This window comes from Cervus elaphus, chromosome 12, assembly GCF_910594005.1.
Source record: "Cervus elaphus chromosome 12, mCerEla1.1, whole genome shotgun sequence".
Classification (NCBI taxonomy): Eukaryota; Metazoa; Chordata; class Mammalia; order Artiodactyla; family Cervidae; genus Cervus; species Cervus elaphus.
The window spans coordinates 75,365,274-75,390,783 of record NC_057826.1 but is presented as its reverse complement, the minus strand read 5'-3'; the positions used below and the strand labels follow the sequence as shown (position 1 = coordinate 75,390,783).

At 38.9% G+C, this 25,510-nt stretch overlaps 1 gene segment (V, D, J or C); it reads right to left on the bottom strand.

Moving 5' to 3' along the window:
- Positions 1-15,957: 15,957 nt before the first annotated feature.
- LOC122705711 lies at positions 15,958-17,206 on the bottom strand. The segment is given in 2 exon segments: positions 15,958-16,346; positions 17,121-17,206. Coding segments are annotated over 2 exon segments (429 nt in total).
- Between the last annotated feature and the right edge of the window lie 8,304 nt (positions 17,207-25,510).

Genomic DNA, 25,510 nt, shown 5'->3' with positions numbered 1-25,510 from the left:
ATGTCCAAACTTTGTGAACCCATGGACTGCAGCACCCCGGGCTACACTGTACTTCAGTATCTCCCAAAGTTGCTCTAATTCATGTCCATTGAGTCAATGATGCTATCTATCCACCTCATCCTCTGCTGCTCCTTTCTCCTTTTGCCTTCAGTCTTTCCCAGCATCAGGGTTTTTTTCCAAGAGTCGGCTCTTCTCATCAGGTGGCCAAAGTATTGGAGCTTGAACTTCAGCATCAGTCCTTCCAAGGAACATTCAGGATTGATTTCTATTAGGACTGACTGGTTTGTTCTCCTTGCAGTCCAAGGGACTCTCAAGAGCTTTCTCCAACACCACAATTGAAAAGTATCAATTCTTCAGCATTCAGCCTTATGTATGATCCAACTCTCACATCACACATGACAATTGGAAAAACCGTAGCTTTGATGATACAGACCTTTGTCGGCAAAGTGATGTGCCTGCTTTTTAATATGCCATCTTAGGCTTCCCAGGAGGCACAAGGGTTTAAGAACCCGCCTGCAAATGCAGGAGACATAAGAGATGTGGGTTCGATCCCTGGGTCAGGAAGACCACCTGGAGGAGGGGATGGCAACCCACGCCAATATTCTTGCCTGGGAAATCTCATAAACAGAGGCGCCTGAAGGGCTACAGTTCATAGGGATGCAGGGCCGGACACGACTGAAGTGACTTAGCCCACCTGCAGGTTTGTCATATTTTCTCTTCCAAGGAGCAAGCATCTTTTAATTTCATGGCTTCAGTCACCATCCATAGGGATTTTGGAGCCCACAAAAATGAAATCTGTCACTACTTCTACTTTTTCCCCTTCTATTTGCCATGAAGTGGTGGGACCAGATGCCATGATCTTAGATTTTTGAATGTTGAGTTTCAAGGCAGCCTTTTCACTCTCCTCTTTCACACTCATCAAGAGGCCCTTTAGTTCCTCTTCACTTTCTCCCATTAGAGTGGTATCATCTCCATATCTGAGATTTTTTATATTTCTCCCAGCAATCTTGATTCCAGCTTGTGATTCATCCAGCCCGGCATTTCACATGTTATACTCTGTATATAAGTTAAATAAGAGGACTGGCAATACAGCCTTGACGTACTCCTTTCCCAGTTTGGAACCAGTAGGTTGTTCCATGTCTGGTTCTAACTGTTACTTCTTGACCTGCATACAGGTTTCTCAGGAGACAAGTAAGGTGGGTTGGTATTTCCATCTCCTTAAGAATTTTCCAGTTTGTTGTTATCCACACAAAGTTTTTAGTGTAGTCAATGAAGCAGAAGTAGATGTTGTTCTAGAATTCCTTTGCTTTCTCCATGATCCCATGAATGTTGGCAATTTGATCTCGGGCTCCTCTGCCTCCTTGAAACCTAGTTTGTGCATCTGGAAGTTCTTGGTTCACATACTGCTGAAGGCTAGCTGAAGGATTTAAGCAGAATCTTACTAGCATGTGAAATGAGCACAACTGCATAATAATTTGAACAATCTTTGGTATTGCCCTTCTTGGGACTGGAATGAAAACTGACCTTTTCCAGTCCTGTTCAAACACTTAGTATATGTCAATACCACAGAACTTGATGATTGAAGTTTTGTATACAGTACACGATCATAAAGTATGTATCTCTCAAACTTCCACTTGGTTTCATCATTTTAATAGATGAATTAATTTAAAAGAATGAAAAGCAAACAAGCAAGTAGAAAAGGAAGTGTCGACACAGTCTCCAAAACAGTGCCAGTTCTTAGAATTTAAGGTCAAAAGAACTCATTAATGAGTGATGCAGGGAGGAGAGTTTATACGAGGTTGAACCATCTATTCTTCTGTCCCATTTGAACTCTGAGTGACAGGCAGCTGATGTCCTGGTTTCTAATTATTTACAAGGAAGCAGGGGAGACCACAAATGCCCAGAGCAGTCTGGGGAACACCAAGATAATACATATATTATATGTATCAGTATATTATATTTATCACATGTTTTTATATCCACCTTCTTATGCATAGATGTGAAGTTGATCACATTTGTAAATTCTTATTACCACCACTAAAATTAAGATACAGAACCATTCTATCACCCTAAAGAACTTTAGGTTGCTTTGCCAACGATCCCCAACTCTACAACCCTTGAAAACTGCTGATGCCTTGGTTTCCATTTATTTGTAACTAGGCAGAAGAGACCACAAAGGCCCACAACAGCCTGGGGAGCAACTTGATATTCTAAAATGTATATGCTAATATAATAGTTACATATACATACCAGGAAATTGATATTGCTAAAATTTTATTAAAATACAAATTGTGATCTGATACCTCAGTTTTATATGCACTCTTTGGTTTTGATGCATAGCTCTGTGAAACTTTATCACATGTATAAGCTCTTGTTACCACCATTAAAATCATGATATAGAATTTTTCCATCTCTCTAAAGAAACCCTCTTTGCACACCCTCTAGAGGCCTGCAGTGCTTTACAATCCAAGTCACTACCGATCTCCTTTCATCTCTGTATTTTGTCCTGTTGAGAATGTTGTGTTAGTAGAATCACACTATTTATACAATCATAATAATCCAGTAATTGTAACCATACACCATGTAGCCTCTGAGATTGATTATTTTTTACTCAGCATAACATCCTGAGATCCATCTAGACTATTGCATATGTCAATAATCTTTTCCTTTTAATCACTACAGACTGTCCCCAACTTAATTAGGATAATTCAATTGAGGATTTTTGACTTTACAGTAGTGAGAAAGTGGTATGCATTCAGTAGAAACCATACCTGGAATATGCAAATTTTATCTTTTCCTGGGATAGCAACATGCAGTATGATATTTCCTGGTGATTCTGGGCAGCAATAGTGAGCTGAGCTCCTGGCCAGCCTCAAAATCATCAGTGTAAACAACCGACACATTTACAGCCATTTCATACCTATATAACCATTTTGATTTTCACTTTCAGTACAATACTCAACACATTCATAAGATTTTCATCATTTTAGTATAAAATAGACTCTGTGAGACAATTTTTTCCAACTGTAGGCTAATGTAAGTGTTGGCCACATTTAAGGGAAGCTACTGCTTCCCTGATAGCTGAGTTGGTAAAGAATTTGCTGCAATGCAGGAGACCCTGGTTTGATTCCTGGGTTTGAAAGGTCCTATGGAGAAGGGATAGGCTACCCATTCCAGTATTCTTGGGTTTCCCTTGTGGCTCAGGTGGTAAAGAATCCACCTGCAATGCAGGAGATCTGTGTTCGATCCTTGGATTGGGAAGATGCCCTGGAGAAGGGAAAGGCTGCCCACTCCAGTAGTCTGGCCTAGAGAATTCCATGGACAGTCCATGGGGTCACAAAGAGTCAGACACGACTGAGCGACTTTCACTTTCAAGGGAAGCTAGGTTAAACATATTAGATGGATTTTTTTTTAATTTAATATATTTTTATTGAAGTATAGTTTCATTACAATGCCAGTTTCTGCAGTACAGCAAAGAGAATCAGTTATACATATATACATTTATCTCCACTCTTTTTTAGATTTCCTTCCTGTATTAAATGAACTTTTGACTTACTATTGTTTCAACTAACATGATTTATTGCAAAATAACCCTATTGAAGTTGAGAAAGATGTATAAATAGTATTTCACTGTGTGAATGCACTACAGGATATTTATCTGTTCATTCAGTGACGATCACTGGTTAATTTCCGGTACTAATGTACATATTTTTCTGTGAACATAAAGTTTTCATTTCTCAAGCAGAAATACCAAGGAATGTGATTTCTGGGTTGTTCAGTAAGTGAATATTTAAGTTTATGTGAAACTCGTGGATTGTTTTCTAGAACGACTGGGCCATTCACCCACCAGCAATGAATAAATGATCCAATTTCTCTGCTTCCTTGCCAGAACTTGGTGTTGTCAGTAATTTTAATTTTGGCCCTTGTGATAGATGTGAAGTGGTTTCTCTTTATAATTTTAATTTGGATTTCCCTAATATATATATTTTTTTATGTGACCAAAGAATCTCTCTCTTTTTTATTTTCATTTTTATTAGTTGGAGACTAATTACTTTACAATATTGTAGTGGTTTTTGCCATACATTGACATGAATCAGCCATGGATTTACATGTGTTCCCTATCCCGATCCCCCCTCCCCCCTCTTCATCTGATCCCTCTGGGTCTTCCCAGTGCACCAGCCCCGAGCACTTTTCTCACGCCCTAATATAATTTTAGAAGTGTATTCTTTGGATTTTCTACATAGATAATCATGTTACCAGCAAATAGTGGCAGTTTCACTTTTTCTTTCAACTCTATAAGATCGTTACATCTACTTTCTCTATTGCACTGGCTCCAATATCTAGCACTGTACAGGAGTGACGAGAATGGACACTCTGGTTTTGTTCTTTTTATTAAAGAAAATCATAGTCTTTTACTAGTAAGAATACCATTAGGTATTGAGGAGATTCCCCACTATTCTTGTGTTGCTCAGAGTTTTCAACATAACTGACTACTGAATTTTTGCAAATCCTTTTTTTCTGACTATGTTAATATGATGATATGATTTTTCTTTTCTACCCTGTTAATATGGTGAATTCCATCCATTGATTTTCAATATTAAAGTGTCTTTCACCCTTGAAAGAAATTACATTTCTGCTCAGTATATTATTCATTTTATATATCAATGAATTTAACTTGTTAAAATATTTTCAGAAATGTTGTGTCTATCTTCAAGATAAAAGGTATTTCCCTGTAGTTTTTGGTTCTTTATGGTCTTTGTCTGATTTGGGTATCAGGGTAATATTAGCCTCATAAAATGAGTGAAGAATTATTTTCTTTCTATTTTCTGCAAGAAATTGTGTATAATTCAATGTTTGACAGAATTCTTCAGTGACACTGAGTCTGGGGATTTTTTTTAAATTAAAACTTCAATTTCTTCATAGACATCATGACTTCAGCTTTCTCTGGCCGCTGCTCTGAGGAGAGATGAGGAGGAGCGACCCCGGAGCCCACAGTGAGGTTTGGGGACAGACAGCAGGTGCTTCCAGAGCACTGTCCCCTTGCCCAGAAGTAGGTTCTTACGTCTGAGAGCTGGGCAGCCGGGAGGTGCAGGGAGCTGTGCTGTCTGGACTCTCCACACCGATCTGTCTGTCTCTGCGCCATCTTCACTTCTCCACCCTTAGCTAATATCATCAAGAGGACAGGACTTCCCCCAGGCCTCTGCTTATACCACTGTAAACTGTAAAATGTGCTTGAGGAATTGCAGTGTGTACTGAAGTTCTCTCCTTCTTGCAGAAGCAAGAATTCAGGAAAATGCTTTATCTGTTGTCCATTCATCTCTGTTCAGAAAAACAATGAGAAGTAACAGAGAAAGTCTGATTAGATGTTTATTCTCTCAGCTGTCACGGTCTCTCTCATTCTTCTTGTGTATTTTCTCCTTCTTTCCATGTCTCTCTCATCAACTCCCTCTACATCCCACATTTTAGTTTTTATGTTTTTCTCAACATCCTGCTCTCAATTAGAAAATCCCACTCCTACAGTTGCCTGCAGATAAGATTCCTCTGTGCTGAATTTTCTGGGAGCAATCAGGGAAATCCCAAACTCACATGATATTTGCATCCATAAGATCAACACTGGTGCTAACAGTAGCATCTCCCTTTTCTTCCTCTTCAGAAAGAGTTGCTGCGTCTGCCTGCTCCTAAAAGTGTTTCCCTTGTGTCAGCTTCTTCCAGACCTAAAGAAATGTGGTCTATACTGCCTTTTGGAAAGAAAATAGAAAGGAGTGACTACAATTTGAGACAGCCAACCAGACTTACTACCTTATTATCCACCCATCTTCCCCATGGAGTGTCTATGTTTGCAGATGCCGCCCCTCTGTGACTGGATCAAAAATTCCAGATCCTGTAATACCTGGTAAACAGTGGTTACTCAAACATTGCTGAATGATAAATAAATATATATGTTTGCATATGTGAGAATTTGAATGCAAATATCCCAAAGAGCAGTTTAAAAGTGCCCTTCCATGAAAGTAAACAGTCAGGAGTTGCTTGTAGCTATTTAAAAAATGCTACCTTTTGAAAACTGTGTTAGCCCCAGTAGCCCTAGTTCTCCCATAACAAATCATCACAAATTCGATGGCTCCAAAAAACAAGAATCAGTTCCTTGCAACCTGGAGGGCAGAAGTCTGACGATAAGGTGTCAGCAGGAACATACTCCTTCCAAATGTTCCTGGAGAGACTCCTTCCTGCCTCTTCTGGCTTCTGGTGGTTCCAGGTGCTCCTTTGCTAGTGACTGTACACCTCCAGCCTCCTCCTCCATCAAAAAGACCTCACGAGGCCTTCTCACCTGTGTGTGTCTTAAAAGGACACTTGTCACTGGATTGAGGCTCCACCAAGATAATCCTGTATGATTGGATTTTGATATCCTTTGCTTAACTCCATTTGAAAAGGTTCTTTGTTAAATAAGTTCACATTCACAGTTTCTGTGGGTTAGGATGTGAATGTATCTTTCAGGGCCCGCCCTTCAACCCACTATAGGATCCTTAATGTCTTTGAAGTGTTGCCATGAAATTATACAAACAGTAGAAATCTCAAAACTTCTTTAAAGTCAAAAGTAAATCTGAATCTGAATTACTTTATATATAGAAACAGAAAGAGAAGCAGGTTTAGGATGTAATGGAAAAAGAAAATCCCATGAGTTAACAAAGCTCTTTGACATGCACATCATTGGGATAACTTTTACTTTTCAGGCATTTTGGATTTGAACCTCCAAATGAAGACAAATCTAGCAATGCTATGTTGATGAAGGCTCTACTCCCACCCTAAAAGAGCAAGGGGTCTGGAGCAGCACTTGGGGATGCTTTAAAAGTTCCCTGGTCTTCATGCAGATCAGGAGCCCTGCCGCAGTTTACACAGAAGGATGTAAACCAAGACAGAACAGTCATCCCCTAGAGAAGGCCGCGCTTTCCCAACTCACAGCATCGTATTTGCTGCAGCCTATCTCCGGGGCTTGTGCTGTGAGGGAGATATTTGCTAAATGAAAAGAAGGGAGCCTGACCATGCTTTGGTTTGTGGACTAAAAGGAATCTCTTCATGCCTCATAGGAAACAGTTTGAATGAATATAAATATAAGACGGCCCTCAGTAGCAAATATTCCTGCCAAACTATCTTAAGAGGGGAGCAGATCCAAGAATATTTATAATTAAATGTTAGCAATATTATCCTCTGAGATTTCACATAAGAAGTAATGTTGCTTGAACTGGGCTGTAAAGGTTGAGTACATATATGTGTTTTGAACAAGTATTTGGGAAAAACCATTCTGACCAAAGAGGACAGCATCTGCAAAGGTTCAGATTAAGGAAAGAGTTTAATGCCAGCATAAATGGTTTTATTTTAAAGTGGCTGATGTACATCTAGAGTATGTGGCAGAAAAGGGTGAATGAGAAAACTAGAAGTAACTCAGGGAAAAATTGTACATGTACATCTAGAGTATGTGGCAGAAAAGGGTGAATGAGAAAACTAGAAGTAACTCAGGGAAAAATTGTACATCGCTTTGTAATTCTTAATATAAAATTTGATCTTTACAATTTCTAATGGTTCCTCATTATCCAAAGGTGACCAGGAAGCAATCTAATTGTATGTGTGTGTAACATACATATATATGTTATTGTTGTTCAGTCGCTAAGTCATGTCCAACTCTTTGTGACCCCATGGACTATAGCCCACCAGGCTCCTCTGCCCATGGAATTATCCAAGCAAGAATACTGGAATGGTAGCCATTCCCTTCTCTAGGGTATCTTCCTGACCCAGGGATCAAACACAGCTCTCCTGCATTGTGGGCAGATTCTTTACCATCTGACCATCACAGAAGCCCAATATGATATTAAACTGGTGGGTTATTTGGAAATCTGCAAAATGAGCACAGGACCAGATAATTGATCAGCTTCATATACCTGGAAATTACTAAGTAAGAAACTCAAATGCCCATAAGAGAGTGTGATTGCTGAGCTGTAAGGTGAGTGAATATTTAAGTTTATGTGGAACTGCTAACTGTCTTCCAGAATGACTGCACCATTTACCCACCAGTAATGTGTGAGTGGTCCAGCTTCTCTACATCGTTGCCAGAACTTGGTCATCATGAGTAATTTTCATCTTAGCCATTAAGCAAGATGTGGAATGGTATCTCATTGTGGCTTTAATTTGCATTTCCTTGATGGTTAATGATGTTGAATATCTGTTTATATGCTTATTTCCCTAACACATAGCTCTTCCATGGTATGTTTGGATGAACCATTTTCCAATTGGACTACTTGTTTTCTTCCTACTGAGTTTAGACAGTCCATTGTTTTCTGAACACCATCCTTTGATGAAAATACATTGTGAAAATATTCCCTGCCATTCTGTGGTTTGTCTTTTTCATTCTCTTAATAGTATCTTTCACAGAGCAAGCATTTTTACTTTTGAAGAAATATTTTATTTTTTATTGATTGTGCTTTAACGTCATGACAAAAATCATTTTGTCTTACACTTGGTCCTGAAGATTTTTTTTTTCAAAAAGATTTAGAGTTTTAGATTTTACACTTGGATATACAGTCCGCTTTGAGATTCTCCTCAAATTTTTGTATAAAGTGTGAGATTTAGGCCAAGATTCACTAATTTGCCTAGGAATATCCAATTGTCCCTAAATCATTTGTTCATATGACTATCATTATTGCATTGAACTGTCATTGCACCCTTGCCAAAAGATCAAATTTCTCCACTTTCCCACATCCCTACTTGGGATGAGTCAGTAGCATTATCTTGTTAATAATTTTTTATTTTCCCTTTTTATTCATTTTTATTGAACTTTCAATCTTTTATTAGAGTATAGCCAATTCACAATGCTGTGATAGTTTCAGGTAGACAGCAGAGGGACTCTATCTTTTTAACATTGTAACATCTGTACAATATTTTACTTTTTCATTCTTTACATTTCTAATTTGTGTTTTCTCTTTTTTCACCATGCTAATTCTATCTATGAATATATAGTTTATTAATCATTTTAGCAAACTTAAATTTGTATCTCATGGGTATTTCTATCATTTTTCCTTCTGTTTTACCAACTTGACATTTTTATTATTTTCTTATTTCAGTTTATATTAGTTGTAATTTGTTCTTCTATCTTTTGTGTTGAAAGCTTAGATTATTGTTCTGCAATATTTTTCTTTAGGAATATAAGTATTTAAAAAGATGAACTCTTCCTATGTAAAATATTACCTATGAAATTGAAAGTGGAAGTAGCTTCATCATGTTGGACTCTTTGAGACCCCATAGCCTATACAGTTCATGGAATTCTCGAGGACAGAATACTGGAGTGGATAGCCTTTCCCTTCTCCAGGGGATCTTCCCAACCCAGGGATTGAACCCAGGTCTCCCGCGTTGCAGGCAGATTGATTACCAGAATCTATCATGAGATATTATATTATGAGATATTATCTGTATCTCATAATATTCATATGTATATGTTCTCACTATATTTTCTTTCAAAATATTTTCTAACAGCCAAGTAATTATTTTTTTAACCTATGGGTTACTTTAAAACTTAATGCCTAAATTCCAAATATTTGGGAGTTTCTAAAGATATCTTTTTGTTATTGATTTTCTAAGTCAATTTCACTACTGATCAAAGAATAAATTCTGTATAATTTCAATGTTCTTAAATATATTAAGCCTTCTTATGCACAAACAAATTGTGTGTGTGCATGTGTATTTAATCTACACAACAGGGTGTGGCTGGATCCTCGGCTGCAGATCTGGGTCCAGGCTGCAGGTGCCCGGGGAGCACTCGGCACTTGCTGCACAAGTCGGTGCTGAGTCTCCAGGCTGGGAAGCTGTGATGTGCAGTGAGAGCTGTTCGGCACTGTACTGAGGAAAACTGTGAGTCTTCCTTTTTATTCACAACCAAATGGATGGCTATCAAGAATGCAGGGCCTTTACCAGGGTATTGCTGATACCATGGGAAGTAGTCAAATTCACTCTTCTCATAAGTACAGTTCTGAATGGAAATTGCTCCTTCCTGGACTGTCCATGATTGAGGGTTCTGTTTGAGACTGAGAGCAAAGACAAGAGTCTATTTTTGCACAGGTGTGGTTGTGAAGAGAATGCTGTTCCCACCAAACTGGAAGTGTTTTAGATGAGAAAGAATTAGGAGCAAGACAGAGAAAGGTATTATAAATGTTCAGTTTTTAGTTAAGGCCATGTGGAAGGAATTTTCACAGAGGCTATTGCTTCCTTAACTAACATGGAGTGTAAAGATAATCATTCCAAATGATTTCCTTTATAAATGATTTCCTTTATAAATAAATCTCTTCCATTTCACCAGCCTTTGAAATCCAAAGATAAGATGAACTCCCTTTTCTGTTTTTACAGCAAACGGGAACCACGCACTAGATTCTGAGATAATGTTAAGGATAAAGATGTTGGCTAATAAATCTCATTGACTGCAGAGATTGCCACAGTGTTTCAAGAGCCCTTAAATGCTTCCCTGATAGCTCAGTTGGCAAAGAATCCACCTGCAATGCAGGAGACCCGGGTTCAAATCCTGGGTCGGGAAGATCCGCTGGTGAAGGGATGGACTACCCACTCCAGTGTTCCTGGGCTTCCCTTGTGGCTCAGCTGGTAAAGAATCCTCCTGCAATGCAGGAGACCTGAGTTTGAAACCTGGGTTGGGAAGATCTTCTGGAGAAGGGAAAGGCTACCCATTTCAGTATTCTGACCCGGAGAATTCCATGAACTGTATAGCCCATGGAGTCTCAAAGAGTCGGACACGACTGAGGGACCTACACTTTCACCTTAATGTTTAGGTGAAAGGCTATGGCAGGTACTGTTCATTGCCTACAAGTAGATTTACTTCTTCATCCTTACCAGAATGTCTATGTTCTGTTTTCCAGCAATGTTTCTAGACAAAAATGCATACCTTCCCCAGACTTTCATAGCTTGAGATCAGCTCGAACTCTGTTCTAATCAGTAAGATGTAAGCATCCTGAGCGATTTATCACCCTTTCCTATTCACTAAACTTATCTACTTTTCCTAATAATGCCAAATGTCAATGGGTCCAGTTCAGTTCAGTTCAGTTCAGTCGCTCAGTCGTGTCTGACTCTTTGCGACCCCATCAATGGGTTAGTACCTTGCTAATACATGAGTGCATGCGTGCTAAGTCACTTCAGTCATGAAGCAACTCTATGGACTCTTTCTGACCCTGTGGACTGTAGCCTGCCAGGCTCCTCTGTCCATGGAATTCTCCAGGCAAGAATACTGGAGTGGGTTGCCATGCCCTCTCCAGGGGATCTTCCCGACCCAGGGATGGAACCTGAGGCTCCTGCGGCTCCTGCATTGCAGGCGGATTCTTTACCGCTGAGCCACCAGGGGAGTCCTGATACTACATACCAAAGGTCAAAAGTCACATTTGTATCCCGGAGAGATGAAAAAGACCAATAACGCATTTCTCATCTATGGTCTATTAATAGAAGGCTTAACCCGGGTCGGAAGTCATGCTTGTTTCACAAATCTGTTCTTACTTAAATATTTCAGGAGCAGAAAAGGAAGACTAGAATGAAAGCATCTGAAATTTCAGTTTTAGTTCATTGTTACCTTATAATTAGTAGGAGGTCATCATGTATCATTTTAGTTTTCACTGGAGTATTATATTCATATAGGAAAATGTAATATAAGGGTACAGCCTGGTAAATTTTCACATAACCAGCACTCTTTTAACCAGCACTCAGATCAAGAAACAGAGCTTTACCAGCCCTACAGTGCTCTCTTTATGATATCGCCCCGCATATAACAGTATTCTGATTTCTGCCAGTGTAAATGAGCTATGTCAGCTTATGTATCCTATAGGAATGACATGTTTATTGACCATCTGAATATCTTCTGTTGTCAAAAACCTACTTCAGACTTTTGTCTTTTCTATCAATTTGCTTGTTTTCTTGATGATTTGAAAGAGATATTTTTAAATCAAAATGATCCCTTTGATGATATATGTGATAATGTTTGATAATATATTATTTTCAATAATCAATATTAAATTTGATAAGATACTAATATTGTACATATAGTTATTAGTTATCCTTTAATAGGTTTTCTAGTTATCATTTTAACTCTTGAAATAATTTTAATATAGATCAGTTTTTTAATGAAGGGTAGTTGATTTACAATGTTGTGCCCATCTTTGCTGTACAGAAAAGTGACAAAAAATGAATGTATATATGAATATAGATCAGTTTTGATGTTTAGCGATTCTTGTGTCCTGTTTAAGAAATGTGTATATAACACAAAGTAATGAACAAGTTCTGAATTTTTTCTATTAACTTCATGCATTATTCTTACATTCAGATCTGCATTCTGACTGCTATTTATAAATCCTTTATCCTTGGCACATGGATGGAAATGTTTTCCAATTTTGAGTGTAATACCTTTCCAGTATTAATTTTATCACAAAATTTTACTTTGTCACCCTCTCCATCTGGTCATATCATTCTCCTTTATTTCAGGTTTTCTTCTATTTTTTCTATTTTTAAAATTTTTCTTTACCTTTCATAGTTAGCATGTATTTATTACATGAGTGATATAGTTTTCTGAACTTTCTCTCTAACTACTAAAATGAATTATTTTCTGAAGTTTTCTCATCCTCTTTGTGCCCAGGGTACTTTCTTCTTATGTTCTGTATTGTGTATACACTTGTTATTAGTTAACTTAAACATCACTTAGTATGTTGCCAGTTTTATGCAATTCTAGTGTAATGAACAAATTAGATATTCTTCTAACTTTAGATTCAGTCCCTCAGATGTGCAAACAGGTAGAATTTGTGAAACATTAGAATCCTCAGTGTGCACTGCCAACAATCTTTCCTGATTCAATTTACTAATGTATTAGCTGTAGGGAAAAACAGTTAAAAGACACAGTGAGCCAATGGAGCTCCAAGTTACTAACTCCTATTAATTTTCTTGTGAGATCATATACTCATGGTGAATCTCTATTGGTAGAATTAGTGATAGAACTAATGACAGTTCTATTAAACAGTACTCATTAATTCTATAATTTCTAAAGATAAATTCAGTAGAATGTTTTAAAGCAGGACACGTTTGGCATAAAAATGGCACTTGATTTATTTTTTTTTTTTTGTAAGGGTTATTTCTGAACAGAGATGAAAAATTAGAAAGCAAAAATGGCTTTTTAAAATCTGTTCACCACTTTTGGGTTGGCAAGCACTGTGCTTCCTATGGGCATGGGTTTGCTGAAATACCACATGGACTTTTAACACCTTTGTTGGCGTATAGTTGTGGAAGGTGAATTGAATGAGAATACCAGTTGATAGCTAAATACCTAATTTTTTGTATCCTTTTTTCTAAACTCAGGAGAATTCCCTGCCTCTTTGCAGGGGACTCTAGTTAAACACAATTTTAATCTTTCAAAATATCTGGTGCCAACCACTTTATGAGAAACACAACATGCTGGGAATTTTAATGGAAGAAAGAATTTTGTATTGGAATAAACTAAAGTTTCACATGACCTATTTCACTAATAATGATAGGAAAAAGGAGTAAAGAGAGGGAAGAAGGAAAGGAGAGAGCGAGGGAGGAAGGGAAAGAAACGGAAATAGAAGGAAAGGATTAATGGGTTTATGAATAAATATGTATTTTTCAAATATAACCCTGTCTTCATTATGAAATCTGTGTGAGGTTGACTCTCCCTTCTATTTTTATAGAAGCTCTAACTCACCCTTTCAATATTTTGTTGCATCCCTAGTAATTATTAGTATCATCAGTCATGAATATTTCTTTACTCAATAAATATTTATTGAACACCTACTATATGTTGTACTGGGCTGATGACTGAGAATACTTCAATAAGCAAAGGAACAAAAAGATATGTTTCAGGAATAGTGAAGTGAGGAAAAGGAAAGTGAGCTCAAAGTCTGTGAAGAGGAAGAGATGAGTGAAAAAGTGACTGGAGAGATATGCTGGTATTTGGAAAGTGCTACAGCATCTCTCATTGCACTTTCCAGGACTTCAGTACAAGTTCCTTCATCTCTAACTCACAAATCAAAGCAATTTCCAAAGCCTGATAAACACAGCAATTTACATTTAGGTACACATCCTACACAGGAGGATACATTTCTGTCTTTTTGATGATCCAGGAATATTATGTTAGTGATGCCACTCACATCAAGGACCAGAATACCTCTCTATTATTTTCCTGCCTTGTGCTCTAATTTCCTCTAAATCTTTTCACCTGGGGAACATGTGTGACTAATAAGGAGCTAAGGATGTTTCAGAATCTTGCTACAGTCAGTAACACATAGTTCTACTGCCCTTTGGGTATTTAGAGGACTAGCATGTTTCTTTACAGATTAAGGATTATTGCTTTTCTCGAGTCACAGCATATGCTTTTTATTCTAACACTTGACATTTTGCCCTGAAATGTTTCACCTTCTGTGATGGGTATTGTGATTTATTCCACTGACTTTCCAGTTGACTCACTAGTTTGGGGCTTTCTTCTTATTATTGCTTCCAGCGAGGCCACATTGAGCAACACATGCCAAGATTTTGGAGCTTGACATTAGCAGATTTAAAAATAAATGTAACAGCTGGACTAAGACTTATTAAAACTGAAGATAAGCAATTTTTAAAATCTCTTTGAGGCTTAGCCTTCTAATAGGTGGCATAGATCTCAGAATAACTCACTAAATGGTAATGAAGATTAAAAGATACATTTAGGGCTTTCTAAGAAAGACAGTGATTTTAAAGCCAAAAAGAAATTTTTGATAGATTTGACAGTGTAAGAACTAAAGACAACATCATTTAAAAAATAAATGGTAATATGTTAGAATAAAACATACTAACAAATATAAAAGTTGAATTATCAAGTAGGATATCAAAATAATTCTAGCAAATAAAAATAAAACTAATACAATGGGAAAAAATGGTCAAAAGATAGGAATAAGCATGTGACCAAGGTTGAATGAAAGAGTGCCAATATACAGAGAAAAAAATTGCTCAAAAGCACTAGGGATCAGTAAAATGCTATAGATAAAGTACCTTTGGATTGCTAAAATGAAAGAGGCTGATAATTCTCAATTTTTAGAAGTTGCAAACTGCACCTTCCCACTCCCTGTTGGTTGAAGTATAATTGTTTATACCACTTGAATGGAAAGTTGTCACTTTATCAAAAAAATTTTTAAGTGCACCTTGTTTTGCAAACAGCCATTCCAGTTTCAGAAATTCCATTACAGTAGACATGTCTCCACATATACAAAAGTCAATCTACAAAGCTGTATAAAGACAACACTCTTTATGATAGCACAGTAATAGAGACAAATATTTATTAATTTGGAATAATGGAAATAATGGAATAATGGAAAATAATGGAATAATGAAAATAATGGAATAATGGAAAAGTAGTTAATAATAGAACATTTCAGAATACTACATAGACATTATAAAGAATAAATTGAACCACTTTGCAGGTGGCACAGTGGTAAAGAATCTGCCTACAATGCAGGAGACAAAGGAGACCAGATTTGATCCTTGGATTGGGAAGATCTTCTGGAGAAGGAAAAGGTAACCCACTCCAGTATTCTTGCCTAGAAAATCCCATGGACAGAGGAGCCTGGAGGGCTACAGTTCTTGAGTTGGCAAAGAGTCAGACATGAAAGAAGTCTTTGGAACAATGAGAATTATTTGTATTTTTCTCACTTTTAGGTTAAGACTAACACACTGGATCTAACATTTTATTGACATGAGAAAGAACCATGAAACATTGCTAATGCTTCTCACTTCATTTCTATGTTGCAATTAGGATTCTTAGTATACCCATAATTTGTCTCAGCCACATTAATCAATGAAGCACTTCTTCCTTGTCCTTTTCTTTATGCGTCTTCTCCCAGTTTCCTTCCCTTCATTTTCCTCCTCTCTTACTGCTCTCTGACTCTCCTTCTAGATAACTCTAGGTTTGCTCTCGTGACTGCTCCCCCACTGTGTCCCCCTTCTTCCCACCAGAGATACTGCACAGGTGCAGCCCCATCTGTCCCAGTGTGCCCCTCTCAGGACGCAGTAGTAGACAGCAGTGTCTCTCAGGGTGACTTGGGGCAGGACCAAGATGCTGGACTTTCTGTCTGAAGCTATGGTCAGAGAGGCCAGGCTTTTGTTCACTGTGTCTCTTAAGCCATGAATGACATACTGTGGACTCTGATTGGGATTTTGCCGATACCAATGTATATAGTCATTTCCACCAATGGTAGAGTGGTTACAAGGCAGGTTTACATCCTCTCCTTCAGAACAATCCAAGGAGCTGGGCTGAGTGGTCTTAGCATCAATCACAGTCCCTGGGGGGTTAAGAAATCAAATTAACTCCAGAGCACAAATCAGTGTAATTCTATGGATCAAAGGCATAAGCCTCCTGTAACTGTCTGGCTTAACCCCTACTCCAGTGTTTCTACTTTTGTCCTGTAAAAATATTGTTGATGTTCATTATTGGACTGCAAGGAAATCAAACCAGTTATCCTAAAGGAAATGAACCCTAAATATTCACTGGAGAGACTGATGCTGAAATTGAAGCTCCAATATTTTGTCCACCTGATGAGAAGAGCTGACCCATTGAAAAATACCCTGATTCTGGGAAAGAGTGAGGGCAAAAGGAGAAGGGGGCATCAGAGGATGAGATGGTTAAACAGCATCACCATCTCAGTGGACATGAATTTGAGCATACTGCAAGAGAGTAGAGGATAGAGGAGCCTGGCATACTGCTGTCCATTTGGTCGTAAAAAGTTGGATACGACTTAGCAAATGGACAACAACAAAATTATAGAGACCAAAGATATGTGGCAAGAATCAGAGATTCCATAGGCTTTGTCCCATGGGTCCTTGGCTTAATAAGCCCAGAGAATTCTTACAACCTACTTACTGCTAAGGACTCTTCTGGTGTTGTGGTTATGATTTAACCTGTCATGTAGAAGTCTGTCCTCTTTAGCAAATCCACAGATCACTTCTCAGTCCCATCACTGTGATGCTGAATACAGCACAGGGAGGGGAGTGGAGAGTGAGTGACTCTTTGTGGCCCTTTGCCCTCAAGTCACCCCTTGTAGACACAGAGCACTTACCCAAGGTCAGAAACACGCTTACTCCAGTCACCAGCCTCATACTTCAAGGACGAGCTAGGACCATGGGCTCAGAGCTCAAGCTTGTGTCTGATCCTTGGCTTGAGGAGGTTCCAGAGAACAGAGGCAACAGCTGTCAGTAAAAACTTACAACCAGCGCAGATACTGCTGTGTTGTCAGGACCTTCTCAGCCAATGATCAAGCAGCTCCTTATCTATGTCTTCCTCCGCAGTTTTAGTCATGTCCCCAAAAGATGGTGAAGCATCCCCAGCTCACAGTGAGATCACCTATGAAGTTTAATGTCTGGCTCTGGAAAAGGAACACCGATCACAATGATGTGTCTGCACAGTTATTGGTCTTTCATTTGTTTCTTAGGAAACTGGCTGATGCTCCATGAAGCTTGAGGAACACAATGTTTAATCCCAGAAAAATGTACTGAGCTCTGTGTTGTAAAATGATGAAAATTTCCATCCACATTCCAGAAAATTAATGGGAGATTCAAAAGTAGGCAGTGATGTGCTCTGGGAGACAGGAAAAATTAATAACATTGAGACGAAAAGTTACATATCCTAGAACTTGCAGCAGCTCTTGTGAGGGTTCTTGGAATCATGCATCTATTGCCAACTAGGCAGACATTTTCCGTGCATTTGTTCTTAATAAACTAACTGGTTGACATAGATGGTGTTCACCTCCTCCTTGAACAGTGGTCCTTAATCCTCATGTTCCCTATGCCGATGCTTGTGGATGTTGTGGAGCAAGGATGCTAAGGCAGGGGAATAGACAGAAATGAAGGAAAAAAAAGTGGATGTGGGGTGGAGGTGGGTGTGAGTGGTAGAACAAGTTGGAGGAGGGAAAAAAGGGTATCAAGAATAGAAAACGAAAGGGATAATCAGAGCAGGGAAATGGGAAAGCGTGTTAGGAAGGTACTTGGAAAGGGCTTAGGCTATTGGGCTAACCTGAATCCTTGACCACACACATTCAACAAGGGATAATTAAGCTCAAGTTGTTTAAAGAAGATGAAAGTGTGTCATTTTTCCTTTTTGGGGGGCACTAGGAAGACCCAGAGGAATCGGGTGGAGAGGGAGGTGGGAGGGGGGATCGGGATGGGGAACACATGTAAATCCATGGCTGATTCATGTCAATGTATGACAAAAACCACTACAATATTGTAAAGTAATTAGCCTCCAACTAATAAAAATAAATGGAAAAAAAAATCAGTGGAAAATAAATTGCCCTTCCCTTCTCCCAGAAACACTTTTTCCAGATGAATCAGCCCCCTCTTGTGACTGACTAGAAGAACTGCAGATCTAAATCTGGACCAAAAGTCAGCGAGCAACTTTTCTGAAAAATCCCTCAAGTTTGCAGGTAAATGGGCTTCCCAGGTGGCATGAGTGGTAAAGAACTCATCTGCCAATGCAGAAGACTTAAGAGACCCAGGTTCAATCCCTGGATCAGGACGATCCCCTGGAGAAGGGCCCATGGCAACCCACTCCAATATTCTGCCTGGAAAATTCATTGGAAAGAGGAGCCTGGTGGGCTACAGTCCATGACCTGCAGAGTCAGACACGACTGAAGCATCTCAGCACACACTTCACACATCTTACTTGTAATACCTCTGTACTCACCTGTATTTTCTTGGTCCTAAACACGCCATAGAAGTGCTTTAATTATCTTTGACTGCTTTATTGCAGTCATATGATTCTCATTTGTTGATTTCTTTAAGTTTTCATTTGTCTCTAACCTTCCTATATTTAAAATTTACTTCAAAGGCCATGTAATTCAATGTTTATAAGACAGTTTGGTACACAGTAGACACTCAAGAATTACTTGTATCCTGAATGAGCCGACGAATCATTATTCATGAATTTAATGAAAAAATTATCTTGAACGAGTGTTTAAATTATTTTGAAAACAACCTTCCAGTTTTATGGAATGCATGCCAAACAAAAGGCTCCAATAGTATAAACAGAGGGTTATTATTGTGAACAAAATGAACAATAAATTGTGAACAAAATGGCCAATAAACAATAAATCCAAGTCTAGGATTGAGGAAAATTCTATTGAAGACATGGGAGTAAATGTTATGGTAATCATGCTTTGTTCATTTAATAATTATTCATAAATACTCAGTGGAAGTCTCATTGTTGTTCAGTCACTCAGTCGTGTCTGACTCTATGTGACCCCTTGGACTGCAGCACAGCAGACTTCCTGTCCTTCACTATCTCCAAGAGATTGCTCAAACTCATGTCCATTGTGTGGATGATGCCATCCAGTCATCTCGTCCTCTGTCACCCCCTTCTCCTCCTGCCCTCAATCTTCCCCAGCATCAGGGTCTTTTCAGTGACTCGGCTCTTCACACCAGGGGGTCAAAGTATTAGAGCTTCAGCTTCAGCATCAGTCTTTTTGATGAATATTCAGGGTTGATTTCCTTTAGAATTGACTGGTTTGATATCCTTGCTGTCAAAGAAACTCTCAAAGGTCTTCTACAACGCCACAATTAGAAAGGCTCAATTTTTCGGCTCTCAACCTTCTTTAGCGCCCAACTCTCACATCCATACGTGACTACTGGAAAACCATAGCTTCGACTCTATGGGCCTTTGTTGGCAAAGTGATCTCTCTGCTTTTTAATATGCTGTCTAGGTTTGCCATAGCTTTCCTTCCAAGAAGCAAGCATCTTTTAGTATCATGGCTGCAATCATCTTCCACAGTGATTTTGGAGCCCAAGAAAATAAAATCCGTGACTGCTTACACTTTTCCCCCATCTATTTGCTATGAAGTGATGGGATCAGATGCCATGATCTTAGTTTTTTGAATGTTGAGTTTTAAGTCAATTTGTCACTGTCCTACTTCACCCTCATCAAGAGGCTCTTTAGTTACTCTTCTCTTTCTGCCATTAGAGTGATATTTTCCGCATATTTGAGGTTGTTGGTATTTCTCCTGGCAATCTTGATTCCAGCTTGTGATTCATCCAACCCAGCATTTCACATGATGTGTGATGTACTCTACATACAATTTAAATAAGCAGAGTGACAGTATACAGCCTTGATGTACTCCTTTCCCAATTTTGAACTGGTTTGTTGTTCCATGTCCAGTTCTGTTGCTTCCTGACCTGCATGCAGGTTTCACATGAGGCAGGTAAGATGGACTAGTATCCTATCTACTTAAGAATTTTCCAGTTTGTTGTGATCCACACATTCAAAGGCTTTACTGTAGTCAGTGAAGCCGAGGTAGATGCTTTTCTGGAATTCCCTTGCTTTTTCTATGATCCAATGAATGTTGGCAATTTGATTTCTGGTTCCTCTGCCTTTTCTAAATCTAACTTATACATTTGGAATTTCTCAGTTCACATACTGCTTAAGCCTACTTGAAGGATTTTGCGCATTACCTTGCTAATCTATGAAACGAGCTCAATTGTACGATAGTTTGAACATTCTTTGGTATTGCCTTTCTTTAGTATCGGAATGAAAACTGCCCTTTTCTACTCCTGTGACCATTGCTGAGTTTTCAAAATTTGCTGGCAGAATGAGTACAGCACTTTAACACTCAGGGTGCTGAAAGGACACAGATGAATCAGGTGAGGCTTGATTTTGGTTTCCTTAAAAATAGTAAAATCAAGGACATATTGCATGTTTACTAGCTACTATTGGATATAATATTTCTGAATTGGATCTCCAAGATTTTACCTTTCATATTAATTATTTTCACTTCATATTGATTTATGAGATTTTAATATATTGTGCATTTGATTCTCGTTTCAGTAATGTAGATTGCATATATAGCCTTCCAATTGCATTGACTTTGTACTCTCTTAGCAGTGATTTTTAACAGAAAAGACAATCTAAAAATATACTTTCATGCTCATAAGAAGCTTCCTTGACAGTTTTGTTTTCTTTAAAAACTTTGAGAATGCTTTCCTATTGTGACTGCCATTGCTTGCGATGAGAACTCAGGCGTCATTCTTGGTGATGTTTCCCAGAACACAGCATATTGGTTTCTCCTGACTGTTAGCAAGATTTTCTTCCACTAAATTAGACCCTTGGATTTGTCTTCAATGCCTTGCATACTTCTGCCAAAACCACAGTGGTGAACTTGCAGAATTCTTTATTCATCTTTATGACTCTTCACATAGCATTGCTCCTGAATAAGGAGCTTGCTTTATAGGAAGTCAAGTACAACAGTGAGTGGAGGTTCTTGCTATGATAAAAAGCTTATGGAATGGGTAATGGATGAGGTAGTTATAAATACCAGTTACAATCATGCGGTTATTTGCAGTAACAAAAGCTATAATAGTTATAAAATTATCTTCATTTTACATGAATATATTTATGTATACATTCACCATTTTTTAGCTTCTCTCTCCTCTTTGCCTGCCTGTGGTAAAAGAAAGCATGCTACTACAATTTAATCTTACATCTCAGTAGCTAAGATACAGAATTCAATGGGAGAGTGTGATTCAGCTAGATAAGGAAAGAACATCACCTGTAAATGGATAAATGAACTCAGCAATCTCTTTGAAGGAGAGAGCTTGTTTTGGTTGAATGAAGAATAATTGCATCATATTAACAGGAAGCATTAAATTGAAGAAAGTGGAGAAGACCACTAGATCATTCAGGTATAACTTAAATCAAATCCCTTATGATTATACAGTGGAAGTGAGAAATAGATTTAAGGGACTAGAACTGATAGACAGAGTGCCTGATGAACTATAGACAGAGGATCGTGACATTGTACAAGAGTCAGGAATCAAGACCATCCTCAAGAAAAAGAAATGCAAAAAAGCAAAATGGCTGTTTGAGGAGGACTTACAAATAACTGTGAAAAGAAGAGAAGCGAAGAGCAAAGGAGAAAAGGAAAGATATACCCATTTGAATGCAGAGTTCCAAAGAATAGCCAGGAGAGATAAGAAAGCCTTCCTCATTGTTCAGTTCAAAGAAATAGAGGAAACCAATAAAATGGGAAAGACTAGAGATCTCTTCAAGAAAATTAGCGATACCAAGGGAATATTTCATACAAAGATGGGCTAAAAAAAGGACAGAAATGGTAGGGACTTAACAGAACACAAGATATTAAGAAGAGGTGACAAGAATACACAGAAGAACTGTAGAAAAAAAAAGATCTTCACGACCCAGATAATCACGATGGTGTGATCACTCACCTAGAGCCAGACATCCAGGAATGTGAAGTCAGGGGGGCCTTAGGAAGCATCACGATGAACAAAGCTAGTGGAGGTGATGGAATTCCAGTTCAGCCATTTCAAATCCTAAAAGATGATGCTGTGAAAGTGCTGCACTCAATATGCCAGCAAATTTGAAAAACTCAGCAATGGCCACAGGACTGGAAAAGGTCAGTTTTCATTGTAATCCCAAAGAAAGGCAATGCCAAAGAATGCTCAAACTACCACAAAATTGCCCTCATCTCACATGCCAGTAAAGTAATGCTTAAAATTCTCCAAGCCAGACCTCAGCAATATGTGAACTATGAACTTCCAGATGTTCAAGCTGGTTTTAGAAAAGGCAGAGGAACCAGAGATCAAATTGCCAACATCCTCTGGATCATCGAAAAAGCAAGAGAGTTCCAGAAAAACATCTATGTCTGCTTTATTGACTATGCCAAAGCCTTTGACTGCGGATCACAATAAAACGTGGAAAATTCTGAAAGAGATGGGAATACCAGACCACCTGACCCGCCTCTTGAGAAACCTGTATGCAAGTCAGGAAGCAACAGTTAGAACTGGACATGGAACTACAGACTGGTTTCAAATAGGAAAAGGAGTATGTCAAGGCTGTATATTGTCACCCTACTAACTTATATGCAGAGTACATCATGAGAAACACTGGGCTGGAAGAAGCACAAGCTGGAATCAAGATTGCCGGGAGAAATATCAATAACCTCAGATATGCAGATGACACTACCCTTATGGCAGAAAGTAAAGAAGAACTAAAGAGCCTCTTGATGAAAGTGAAAGAGGAGAGTGAAAAAGTTGGCTTAAAGCTCAACATTCAGAAAACTAAGATCATGGCATCTGGTCCCATCACTTCATGGCAAATAGATGGGGAAACAGTGGAAACAGTGGCTGACTTTACTTTTCTGGGTTCCAAAATCACTGCAAATGGTGATTGCATCCATGAAATTAAAAGATACTTACTCCTTGGAAGGAAAGTTATGACCAACCTAGACAGCATATTAAAAAAGCAGAGACATTACTTTGTCGACAAAGGTCCATCTAGTAGAAGCGATGGCTTTTCCAGTGGTCATGTATGGATGTGAGAGTTGGATGATAAAGAAAGCTGAGTGCTGAAGAATTGATGCTTTTGAACTGTGGTGTTGGAGAAGACTCTTGAGAGTCCCTTGGACTGCAAGGAGATCCAACCAGTCCATCCTAAAGGAGATCAGTCCTGGGTGTCCATTGGAAGAACTGATACTGAAGCTGAAACTCCAATACTTTGGCTACCTCATGTGAAGAGTTGACTCATTGGAAAAGACCCTGATGCTGGGAGGGACTGGGGGCAGGAGGAGAAGGGGACGACAGAGGATGAGATGGTTGGATGGCATCACCGACTCAATGGACATGAGTTTGCGTAAACTCCAGGAGTTGGTGATGGACAGGGAGGCCTGGCATGCTGCAGTTCATGGTGTCACAATGAGTCGGACATGACTGAGCGACTGAACTGAACTGAACAGGAATCATAATTTTCCTGTTTTCCTTATCAGAAAGTTTTGTTCTTCAAAGAGGTAATGATGAATTCTTAGTTAACAAGGAATGAAGTTAGCCAGTTAAGCTATTACGGTGGCTTTGTAGCGTCTCAACTTAACTATCTGGAAATCTGTTTCCCAGAATTTGCTTCCCTGTATTGTTCTCGTTTATGGTTGGCCATGAAAGAGGTCTTCATAAGATTTGGAAGGTACTTGGGATGCAGTAGCCATGTTTCTATTTCCACAGGTTGGTGCAGGGCTCCAGGGACTATGGCAACTCATAACGTTGCTGCTGATCAGGTAGTTCAATTTATTGTTGACTCACAACTCCTTGACCTTCCACCAGATCTCTTACTCATGTTATCTTTGTCTTTGACTAAGTATGCTTGTAGCATGATGGCAAATGACATCCACTTCTCCTGAAGGTCACCCAGTACTTTGAGCCTAAAGGAGGTGAGAGAAAAAGACAAGGTTCAGTGTATCTTGTGGGTTCCATTGTCCTCATGTTATTTCCATACATGTCATAGTTTGTCCATGCTTTTGTCCACATCCAACTTTCCTTCACAAATGTTACTCTGGTTGACTTTCAGTGAATTCAGACACAACACCAAATACAAATGTAACATTTTTTACCTGTATTTAGTCTTGGAATACAAATGGAACAGACTCTTCCACTGGCTCTAGCCCCTGCCAGTGAATAATCCTTATCAGTTCAGTTGCTCAGTGGTGGCTGACTCTTTGTGACCCCATGGACTGCAGCACACCAGGCCTCCCTGTCCATCACCAACTCCCAGAGCTTGCTCACACTCATGTCCATTGAGTCGGTGATACCATTCAACCATCTCATCCTCTGCCATCCCCTTCTCCTCCTGTCTTCAATCTTTTTCAGTACTAGGGTCTTTTCCAATGAGTCAACTCTTTGCATCAAGTAGCCAAAGTATTGGAGTTTCAGCTTCAACGTCAGTCCTTCCAATGCATATTCAGGACTGATTTCCTTTAGGATTGACTGGTTGGATCTCCTTTCAATCCAAGGGACTCTCCCCAGATCTCCTGCACTGAAGGTGGATACTTTGCCAGCTGAGCCACAGGAGAAGCGGAATAATCCTTATCACTAATCTCTTACTCTACATCACTGGTAGTTCTCCGTCTCTGAATATGCCCTGACATGATCTAAGAGGGAACGGGCTGTATAATAAGTCGCTTCAGTTATGTCCTACTCTTTGTGACCCTGTGGACTGTAGCCCACCAAGCTCCTCTGTCCAAGGGATTCTCCAGGCAAGAATACTGAAGTGGGTTGCCACGCCCTCCTCCAGTGGAACTTCCCAAACCAGGGATCAAATCTTTGTGTCTTATGCCTCATGCATTGTCAGGCAAGTGCTTTACCCTTACTGTCTGGGAAGCCTTAAAAGGAAAGAAGTAAGGAAATTATTTTCATGACAATTTCAGGTACTATATCAAGATTTGTGATGTGAGGATCTTTAGGCGAAAGTGTCATTTTATATTATTATGGGGCAAGTTTTCAAATTTAGACAACTTTATACATGTTCTGTATGGTTGATTTAAAGTCAAAAATTCAAGAGGAGATTGTACCAGTAGAAAGTTACTCTGGACACCTGCTTCCATATGACACGGAAGGAGCTTTTATTTAGAATTAAATCTTCTGATCCAGACCACAGATGAAGCAACCACAGGACTACCAT